General features: G+C 42.4%; 1 protein-coding gene across 1 annotated transcript; it reads left to right on the plus strand.

Moving 5' to 3' along the window:
* Nucleotides 1–1,457: 1,457 nt before the first annotated feature.
* Nucleotides 1,458–8,174, plus strand: LOC110535285 (caveolae-associated protein 4a). Its single transcript, XM_021620189.2, has 2 exons — nucleotides 1,458–2,228; nucleotides 5,711–8,174. The coding sequence occupies exons 1-2, from the start codon at nucleotides 1,872–1,874 to the stop codon at nucleotides 6,266–6,268; spliced, it is 915 nt and encodes a 304-aa protein (XP_021475864.2). The 5' UTR covers nucleotides 1,458–1,871; the 3' UTR covers nucleotides 6,269–8,174.
* The last annotated feature ends 3,482 nt before the right edge of the window (nucleotides 8,175–11,656 follow it).

The following is an 11,656-nucleotide window of genomic DNA, read 5'->3' on the forward strand; positions in this document are numbered from 1 at the left end:
CCCAGTCCCCATGGAGGTGCCTAGCCCCTCCCTGTATGGAGGGAACAACTTGCACAGGTTGCTAAGTTATGGGGGCCTACTCAGCCAGCCCGACCTGTCGGCATTTTGGAAAATAAATAGTGATAACGTTCACTTCTGCCCTGCCGTATCCCGATGTTGTAAATGAGAATGCGTTCTCAATCAATGTACCTATTTAAACGAAGGTAAAATCATTCAACACATCCTTTGTTTGCTTAAACAAAGTTGCACCTGGGTTGCATGTTCCGTGTGTCACTCTCAACATTTGCCTGCAATCTGCTTGCAACTCAGTATTAGTCACAATCTACAGTAGGGATCCATAACTTCCAAGAATCTATTGATTTCCCAGCATTTTAGTCATTTAGCAGATGCTCTCATCCAGAGTAACTAACAGGAGCAATTAGGGTTAAGTGCCTTGCTTAAGGGGCATTTGTTGGCGGAGGGATTCGAACCAGCAGTCTTTCAGTTACTGGCCCAACAATCTTAACTGCTAAGCTACCTGCCAGCACCTTTTCTAACTTAATGTATCAATCAGTAACTGATTAGTTTACTTCATTTCCTACTGATGACTCTGACTACTGACAAGCTGAATTTAGTAAAATTCTTTGCACCAATAATAATCTTACGATGATTAACTTGAGTTATATTACCAATGCTATACTGAGATACTCAATCATGGAAGTCCCCTCGGACTGGCCTAAATATAAAGAAGGGTAGAAGAAGAGCTTAGCACCCCATCTGAGAAATTCACTTTAATGATGCAGAGACAAAATGATGTATCTGTTCTTGAACCAAATTACAAACCAAAGATACCCTTGGAATGCATTCATATAATAAAAGGCAGTACAGAAATACAAGACACATTACACAAGGGAATAAGCAATTATTGAACTCTTAGGCCTGTAATCTTGTTGGACTCATGTTTTAAGTCTGTATCCAGTACCACAAGGTCACAAATGTGATGTCACTCCCATAGTGTGCATGAGCCCTGGGCTACGTTCCAATATCCATACTAGCATACTTCTTGGAACGCATGCCCAAACCCTGATCGATTGATCTGCTGAGGGGTAAGCACAGATCTCAGAGGGGACTGCCGAGGGGACAGCATAGACCTCTGGATACCAATGTTAACTGGGGCAACAGTTATGTACCTTAGTGTACCTTAGCGTAAAAGGTCTACTATTATTTAACGATAGCTCCATTGAGAGGTTTTTCCAATTAAAGACATGTTCCTGATTGTTCTGTAGGCGTTCGGGGCAATAGCTTGCATATTGTTGTCCAATGGTTCAACAGTAAAATTATAACTCGCTTAGAGAAGATGGAAGTAGAATGGATAGGGGGTTTCCATGATCCCAGCCACACATCTTCAAAAAATGTAGAGGAGTCACTTTACGCTCAGTATTTTTAGCTGGGGTGAACGCATGACAAGTCTGGGCCCCATGTCTCTCTCTGTCACTCTCTCACTCTGAGCCCTGCCTGACGGTGTCTGCCCTCTCGGATCTGCGCTGCCCACACCCTAGAGAGGTGGAGCCTCCATGTTCTTGTGCATTGGATCTGGGTGAGGCACCAGTTCCAGGGTGAGTCTCTTTGGCCGAGGTGTCTGCTGCCCTCCATGGCCCAATGATCCAGCAACCCAACCCAACCCAATCCTACCCAACCCCTGCTGGTCTGACAAGTCTCAGGTTGAAGCTACCTAGAGGCCTGTTTACCCTTTCTGACAAGTCTCAGGTTGCAGCTACCTAGAGGCCTGGTTACCCTTTCTGTGGTTTCTACTGACCACTAAGAAAAAATAGGATTTCTAACCTCAACCTTTTCCCTTTGGATCCGAGACACGGTGGTTGAAGACACCAACCATGGCTGATAAACTAGGTCTGGCTGTGGGGGACGATACTGCAACCATCATGGCGCTATTGGAGCGTGTGGCGGGAATCATCGACAACGTGCAGACATGCCAGACGCGTATGGAGGAGAGGCAGCTCGAGCTGGAGAACAGTGTCAAGACCATCCAGGAGGATGTGGTGAAGCTGACGGTAAACCATGCCGCCACGAGCAGCACAGTGGACAGGCTGCTGGAGAAGACGCGCAAGGTCAGCTGCCACATCAAGGACGTCCGTGTACGGGTAGAGAATCAGAACATCCGCGTCAAGAAGGTGGAAACCACCCAGGAGGAACTGTTGGCCAAGAACAAGTTCCGGGTTGTTATCTACCAGGTAATCCCATCCAGCCAATTGCATTGTTGCAAAAAGCATGGTGTCAGAAGCAAGTGGTAGTAATCAATGTCATCTTTATCCACTAACTGGCTTCATTATCGGTTATTTGAGGATCATACTCTCAATAGTTGTAGAAGGATGTGGTAAATTGTTAAAAACTTGTGGAATTTGGTAAGATTTTGCCAACAGAAACAACAGACAGGAGGGGTGAAAGCATCTGATAAAATTGAGGGTGTTATAGTGAAATCAAAGCATGGACTATTTTAGATGGCAGAATGGTACCGGCTTAATTTGACTTTGGCCTTCAAAGCTAACAGCTGCAAGCCCACCGTTGACCAGAGTATTTCAGGGTCTAAGTTGCCTTGACAGCACGCAAGATATACTGCAGTCTACTGAAAGGTTAGATGCTGCACTCAAGAACAAGAAACTATGTGGCAAATAGCCAATGATGATACGATTTGGATGAAGCAGCCAGGGTTGGGGGCGTAGTGGATTTTGGCAGCCATTTTATTTGAGATGAGGAAAGAAGAGGGGAAGGTCAAATAACATAAAGAACAACATGCTTTTTCCATAGACAAACTAGATTCACTGGCAGCCGCATAATCACTGAAAAATATGCAGTTTGACATGCCTCACATACTAATGTTGAATCAAGCACATGCTTTGAAGTCAGCATCAAATGAACTGATTCAATTCATACTCTCCCTTCTAAGAATATGGAATGTCATGCTGTAATTAAAGCTACCTAAGATGACTGGATCAATTGTCTAACATTTTAACACCACTTGGTACTAAAAGACCTTTATAGAAAATGTCATGATTTATTTAATATTACTAGTGGTATCTATCTGGGTTTTAAAAAATATGAAGTTACTAAAAAAAAATGAAATTTCGAATAGTTACTTCAAAACATGTATCTAGTTTGGTGCCAATGGTTCTTGGTAGCAATAAATATGCACGTAAGCTGTTACCCTGTGGTTTTAAGTCAAATACCAGGTTATTGGGGGACTGCAAAATAAAGTGCTACCATCAGGTTTCACATAAATGATACACTACATTAATAGTGGTTATATCTCATATATTGAATGGTACCTACCGAGCTACGTAGCTATATTGGAACAGCCCTGCAACTCTGAATTAGGCACTGCAAGTAAACTTTGTCAACCATAAATGGAACTTGAATACTTGTAAGGATTTAGCATGATACTTTTAACCAATCATTTGTATATTTTTAAAACTTATTTGTTGCATTATATTAGACATCAAGTTACCTGACTGATAAAGCTGCCCATTGAAACAGATACAGCTTGCTTAAAGCTACTTACACACTGTAAAAAGTTACAAAAGCTATGATGTGATATGTTTAGCTTTCTACCGCCTATAGCCGAGCTATATCAGCCAGTGTGAGTATTATTAATAGACCCCAGTTCACCTTTAAACTCCCAACTTTATTAAGTGAGAACAATATATGCAGTGGACCGTCCCACTTTGAAGTAAAGTGGTGCTAGACCATGTATTTGCGTGCGAATTACAAGCGTAATTAGCTAGACTCATTTACATATGTTTTTACAGAAAGTATTCACACCCCTTGACTTATTCCACATTTTGTTGTGTTACAGCCTGAATTTATGGACTAAATTGAGAGAAAAAAATGATCACCGGCCTACACACAATACCCCGTCATGTCAAAATGGAATTATGTTTTTCTAAATGTTTACAAATGTATTCAAGTGAAAAGCTGAAATGTCTTGAGTCAATAACTATTCAACCCCTTCATCATGGCAAGCCTAAATAAGTTCAGGAGTAAAGATTTGCTTAACAAGTCACATGATAAGTTGCATGACCTCACTCTGTGCGCAATTTTTATTTTTATTTCACCTTTATTTGGTGCAATAATGGTGTTTAAGATTTTTGAATGACTACATCATCTCTGTACTTCACACATACAATTATCTGTAAAGGTCCCTCAGTCGAGCAGTGAATTTCAAACACAGATTCAACCACAAAGACCAAAGTGGTTTTCCAATGCCACGCAAAGAAGGTCACCTTACAGCAGAAACTGAATATCCCTTTGAGTATGATCAAGTTATTAATTACCATTTGGGATTATGTATCAATACACCCAGTCGCAACAAAGATACAGGCGTCCTTCTGGACAGGAAGGAAACCGCTCATGCATTTCACCATGAGGCCAATGGTGATTTTAAAACAGTTACAGAGTTTAATTGGCTGTTGTAGGAAAAAACTAAAGGATGGATCAACAACATTGTAGTTACTTCACAATACTAACCTAATAGACAGAGTGAAAAGAAGGAAGCCTGTACAATAACAATATTCCAAAACATGCATCCTGTTTGCAAAAAGGCACTAAAGTAATACTGCAAATAAATAGGGTAAAGCAATTCACTTTTTGTTCTCAATACAAAGTGTTGTGTTTGGGGAAATCCAATACATTTGGGTACCACTCCCCATATTTCCAAGCATTGTGGTGGCGGCATCATGTTATGGGTATGCTTGTAATTGTTAAGGACTCAGGATAAAAAAAGAAACAGAATGGAGCTAAGCACAGACAAAATCCTAGAGGAAAACCTGATTCAGTCTGCTTTCTACCAGACACTGGGAGGTTAATTCACTTTTCAGGACAATAACCTAAAACACAAGGCTAAATCTACACTGGAGTTGCTTACCAAGAGTGGTCGAGTTACAGTTTTGACTTAAATCTGCTTAAAAATGTATGGCAAGACTTGAAAATGGTTGTCTAGAAATAATCAACAACATAAATTGACTCAGGGGTGTGAATTCTTATGTAAATTAGGTATTTCTGTATTTAATTTTCAACTTTCCAAAAACACATTTCTAAAAACATGTTTTCACTTTGTCATTATGGAGTATTGTGTGTGGATGGGTGAGAGAAAAATCCATTTTGAATCCAGGCTGTAACCCAACAAAATGTGGAATAAGTCAAGGGGTATGAATACTTTCTGAGGGCACTGTAGCTGCACTCTATGGTCAATCATAAAATAGAATGATTTATGATTCTAGACAATGTCTTCATAATGACTGCTCTTTTTTCAAACCTGAAACTTTAACCCATTAACTAATGTTTTAACTGGGTTATGGGAACCGCGGCATTAAGCGAAAATAATTGGTCTCTCCTTCTCAGGATTGTCAAGGCGTGAGATACTTCATTTAACCTGATTTAGATCATACAAATAAGACACAAACAGAAATATTATGGCTGCCATTCTCCTCCAAACATCTATCCAGACTTTTATTTGAGGTCTTTATTTTCTAAGTGTTACAGCTCCATACTATTGCAATGCTTCTGTCAGTGCTCAGACATTATTCAGACCTGATAAAATGCTACCACTTGATATTACATATGTGTTCTAGCAGGCAGACTCACAAGTGCTTTTGTGAATCCCTTTGATTCTTTTGAGTTAGTTTTATGAAACTTGATCTGGTTTCTGTTCTCATTACAGGGGGACAGTGAGGTGTCTGCTGTGGCAGCCGGAAAGGAACCCAAAGAACCCAAGGATTCCAAGGAACCCAAACCATCTGTGGCCGAAGTGGAACCAGACCACTTTGAGCTCCCCCCTGAGTCTGATGATGAGTACATGGTGGTGGAGGAAGCCTCGTCCACGGCCGCTAAGATGAAGAAATCAGGCCTAACCCGCATGGAGAGCTTCAAGTCCACCTTCTCCCGCTTGAACATGACAAAGACGAAAGAGAACATGAGCAGCAAGGTTGGCCAGATGGGTGAGCGCATCGTATCAACCGAGCGTCGGCAGAAGATCCGCCAGTCTGGGGAGAGGCTCAAGCAGTCCGGCTCGCGGCTCAAGGAATCCATTGCCAGCCATGTGCCAGCCAAACTAAAGAAGGAGAGGACTGTGGCGGAGGGCCAGGAGGGGGCTGTGGGGGTCACCGAGGACGCCACACCCGTCCCGCCACCCAAGGGCCACAAATCCAACAGCCCTAAGCTCGCTGAGGATGGCGTAGAGGAGGAGGTGCCGATGCATGATATTAAACAGCTCTCCTAAACCAGCGTTCAATTAAATGGGAAACAACAACGTGTGTTTTTCTTTGAATCTTTTTTTCTTTGTGAAGGATTGTCCTGTGACCGATAGTCCCGTGAACAGGCCAGTTAGGGTTTCAACACAATGAGTTTATATGATCCACACAACATTTTGAAATCATCTTTATTTTGGAAATTCAATGATTTATATAGATATACTTTTATCTTTTTTTGTCATTTTTTCTTACATTTAACACAAGAATGCAAAACAAATAAACTGACAAGAATTACAGCAAATTTGTGCAATTGGACATTTACTACAGACTTATAAATCAGCATATTATAATACATAAGACATTGAATTGTCTTTAATTTGCATGTTGAAAGGCTGAATATGGGATGTTAAGGCTAAACTATGGAAGTGATGCAAGTTGAAATGGAGTTCTGGTATGTTCTGATTAAGGTTAATGTTTCATACACAAAACATTACATTGACTGGAAAGTGTCTTTGTGCAAAGGTAAGTGATGAATGATGAGCATTTGGTCTCAATTATGTAAATTCATGCCAGCCGAACCAGAATTTAGTGATAAATTGAATTTCTTGTGCAATTTTTGCTGATAAAAACTCCATCAGCTGGTGTCTGAGGAGTAAAGCATATATAAAATGCATATGTAATTGAATGGACAAATTGGTGAGTGAAGAAACTAATGTGCATTATATCAAATATCTATGGAAATTCAATTTTTATAAAAAAATTAAAAAAATTGTTATACAAATGGCCAAATGGACAAAAGCAGATTCATAAAGATATGCATCTGCTCCATATCTAGTGTAGTTTAAAATATAAAGCCATTACTAGGACATTTTATTGAGAGTTGTTTGCTTCAACAGAGTGAGTAATTCTGCATGTTTATAGATATTATTTTATTTTAAGTTTAAGTTGAGAGTAATTCTCTAGAGTGAATGTCACTGAATATGTAATATATATGAAGCCTCTCTGCTGCTAAGGAGAGGTAACACATTGTGCATGTTATCATCTTATTCAACTGTCCAATAATCTTGTTAATTGTAGATTTAGTTTCTATATTAATGAACACAGTTCTTTACTCCTGTTGAAAAAGGTCTAAAATAGGTGTAATACCAGACTAACTGTTTTGCTATAGCGCAATATATCTCAAGATAGTTGGCATTTTTTACATGAAGTCAAAAGCTTTTGTAAGTTCCCATTAATGTGTTGAAACAGCTTGACAACCACACTTTGTTTAATGCAACGTACACGACCCCGTCATAACGCATAGAACTGTCAAATAAAAAAAATAAAAATAGCATCCTTGTTTGCTATGATATGCTTTATTACAAAATGATTTTAAAAAATGGGCCCTGCTTTATTTGAAGTGCATCTTACGAAGGCTTCATTAGAACTGCATAAATGGGTCACACACAATCTATAACCGTATTTCATGCTCTATAAAAGATTAATAAACGTGAACAAATAAGTTGATGGTTGTTACACAGTTATGCCACATTATGAATCTTTATAGAACATGATGATTTGTGAAGCATCTATGTAGCGCTTGTGAATCCTATATGAAGGCGTTATGAAGCCTTCATAAAATGCACTTCAAATAAAGAGGGACCAAAAAAGGTTATAACGTTGTTACTATGATGCCACATGATGCTATTTAAATGCTTTTTGAGAGCATCAAGTGTCATAGAGGGGTTGATTTATGTGGATAAGGGTGTTAGGATGAGGTGTTAATGACAGGTTGACTATCAGACAAAAATATGTTCTAATGCACTTGAGCAGATACAACATCAGGATGTGATGATGAGTTACTCAAAAACTGTCATTTCTATAAGACCATTGCATTGTTTCCATCTTCCGGTATTCTTTGAAAATATGTTCAATAAAAATGCAAATGATTGTAAATTGGCTGCACAAAATGATATTGTTATTGATTAATCAATTAATTTGTACATCAATAGAGTATAATTCTGACAACTCACTTGGAACGAGATAAACACACACATTGTCATTATTGTATTCAGTGTGTGGTTGAGACCCACACACGCACACACACACACACACACACACACACGCACACACACACACACACACACACACACACACACACACACACACACACACACACACACACACACACACACACACACACACACACACACACACACACACACACACACACACACCATCCATAACTTGTGCAAACTAAAATAGCTACCACTTGAAGAGAAATTCCCACTCATTTTCAGTCACAGAGCAGAGCCACTCCCCTCAGCATCCAATGGTGAGGGGACTTAAGAGGAAGATCAGGTCTGTATGTCTAGGTTTCTTATACATGGGACAGGGATACAGGCTCATCCCTTGCTGACCCTGGCATAGTCAGCCAAGATGTTGATAACATAGACATTGACCGCAGGGAAGGGCGTGAAGAGGCAGGTAGCATGAAGATAGTATCTGTAAGTATATGACATTATTATTTGACCCAGGCCTGGTACATCACCTCTTTTTAATTCAGATAATTTCAGTATACGTTTTATAAAACAAAAATGTGTATAAGCATTTCCATTGAAAGATTAGATGTTTCTTGTAACCTTTCAAAGGTGAGTTTGACTTTTTTCCGGTCCCACCCTCCCCTGTCCAAGAAGAGTCAGTAGATGAAGACTCCACCCATTTCGTCTGGTGGCTGCGCCATGACATCCTTCCTCATCCTCCAGGCGACATCGTTTTGCAGGACAACAGTGTTCAGGGCCCAGTCTTTGGCCAGCTTCACCCTTGTGGTCTCATGCCTCATGGCAGTCAGAAAGCTCTATGGCAAACCCTCATGGTCTCATGCCTCATGGCAGTCAGAAAGCCCTATGGCAAACCTTTGTGGTCTCCTGCCTCATGGCAGTCAGAAAACCCTATGACAAACCTTTGTGTTCTCCTGCCTCATGGCAGTCAGAAAACCATATTTCTTCATATATATCCATAAAAAAATATGCCGATTCATGATTTCAACGGGTGAGAAAAGCTGCCTGCCTGTCTGTCTCATCCCAACTCCCGATATGTTCATTACTATGGGACATCTGAAGGTCAAATTTGAATATTGAAACAATGTTGCAAATGTCGAAGAGACAGACGGCAAGGTTTATACAAATCTCCGCTGTTGAAAACTAAATGTTAGTCTATAAGAAATGTGAGATAATACCTCAATGTTTTTTATAGTGGAGATCAAGTTTATAAATTGCCTGGCTGGGCTGACGAGACAGTCAGATGGAACAAAGTAAATAGCCATTATAACGTCACAGATTTAGACGGTGGTAACTTGTGAAATAGACACTGGCTGGAATACAGTTTTAATCAATCAGCATTCAGGATTAGACCCACCCGTTGTATAAACGTTTATACTCCACCTGTGGATTGAAGAAGCCAGTGAGCCAGGACCGGTGGGGCTGTCCAGTGAGCCAGAACTGTTGGAACCGTCCAGTGGAGATCCAGGTATGGAATTGCTGGTTCCTCTACAGTAGCTTGATGAACCAGAAGCCCACATTGCGAAGTCCCATCTGATCTTTTGACATAGTTTGGAGATGTGGGCATCATACATGCTGTCCAGGGCATCCCTCAAATCCTCAGACATGATAATGATCTCTAATGGTACGCAGTTAAGTTTTTTTCCTGAATCCTATTGAAACGCGACTCAAAGGATTCAGTTGGTATAAAACATGATGACTAGAGGAAAATATTGTCTAATGTTAGTTACACTGTACAGTGTGAAAAAAAGTTTTTATTACAGATTTCCTTTTTTATATTATCTCTGTAATACAGTATGTGTTTTTCAGAGACTTACCATCGATGGCCGGTATCAGATCAGTGAGGGTACTCAGACTATGATTCGCTGCATGCGGTCAAGGTCCTGCCACAGAAAGATGTTCATGAAGATGAGCTGTCACCTGAAGAACAAATCACAGGGGACCTTATTATTGATGCAGTTGTTCAGTTGATCTGTGGTACATATGGGATCTTTACAATGCCAATAAATGTAGTTTGTTGACCCCAACCCCTGAATGACACTACCAATCTTGTCCATGTTTGGTTGGGTACCTCATGTGGAACATAGTCCGCTGGCAGTTTGTCCAGCATCTCGTTGACCAGCTTCTGACACAGTGGCCTCTATAGTCTCCCCTCCCCCACTGTCCCTCCTTCTGTCATGTATTGTCATGTTGTGTCTTGTTTCTGTCCTTTCCCTTCACCCTGTCTCCCTCTGCTGGTCGTTATTAGGTTACCTTTTCTCCCCCTCTTTCCCCCAGCTGTTCCTTGTCTCCTCCTAACTACCTCGTCACCCCTTTTCCCACCTGTTCCCTTTTTCCCTCTGATTAGTCCTCTATATCTCTCTCTGTTTTTGCTCCTGTCTTTGTCGGATTCTTGTTTGTGTTATTCATGCCTGAACCAGACTATCGTCATGTTTGCTGCAACCTTGTCCTGTCCTGTCGGAATCTGCCGGTCCATCTGAGCCTACCTATGTTTTGTCATTAAAGAAGCTCTGTTTACGTTAATTCGCTTTTGGGTCCTCATTCACGCACCGTAACACCTTCACTGTCCCTTCCACTTCCCCTCCCCCACTGTCCCTTCCACGCCCCCTCCCCCACTGTCCCTCCCACTCCCCCTCCCCCACTGTCCCTCCCTCACTGTCCCTTCCACTCCCTCTCCCCCACTGTCCCTTCCACTCCCCCTCCCTCACTGTCCCTCCCTCACTGTCCCTTCCACTCCCCCTCCCCCACTGTCCCTCCCCCACTGTCCCTCCCTCACTGTCCCTCCCTCACTGTCCCTTCCACTCCCCCTCCCTCACTGTCCCTCCCCCACTGTCCCTCCCTCACTGTCCCTCCCTCACTGTCCATTCCACTGTCCTTCCCCCACTGTCCCTCCTTCACTGTCCCTCCCCCACTGTCCCTCCCTCGCTGTCCCTTCCCCCACTGTCCCTCCTTCACTGTCCCTCCCCCACTGTCCCTCCCTCACTGTCCCTCCCTCACTGTCCCTTCCACTCCCCCTCCCCACTGTCCCTCCCCCACTGTCCCTCCGTCACTGTCCCTCCCTCACTGTCCCTCCCCCACTGTCCCTCCCCCACTGTCCCTCCCCCACTGTCCCTTCCACTCCCCCTCCCCCACTGTCCCTCCTTCACTGTCCCTTCCACTCCCCCTCCCCCACTGTCCCTTCCACTTCCCCTCCCCCACTGTCCCTTCCACTCCCCCTCGCCCACTGTCCCTCCCCCACTGTCCCTCCCTTACTTTCCCTCCCTCACTGTCCCTTCCACTGTCCTTCCCCCACTGTCCCTCCCCCACTGTCCCTCCCCCACTGTCCCTTCCACTCCCCCTCCCTCACTGTCCCTCCCCCACTGTCCCTCCCTCACTGTC

The sequence above is a fragment of the Oncorhynchus mykiss genome, chromosome 11 (genome assembly GCF_013265735.2).
Source record: "Oncorhynchus mykiss isolate Arlee chromosome 11, USDA_OmykA_1.1, whole genome shotgun sequence".
Classification (NCBI taxonomy): Eukaryota; Metazoa; Chordata; class Actinopteri; order Salmoniformes; family Salmonidae; genus Oncorhynchus; species Oncorhynchus mykiss.

Coding starts and splice junctions, on each gene's coding strand:
- LOC110535285 (XM_021620189.2), top strand. CDS start 1,872: ATGGCTGATAAACTAGGTCTGGCTGTGGGGGACGATACTGCAACCATC. Junction 2,229..5,710: donor TCCGGGTTGTTATCTACCAG/GTAATCCCATCC, acceptor TTCTCATTACAG/GGGGACAGTGAGGTGTCTGC.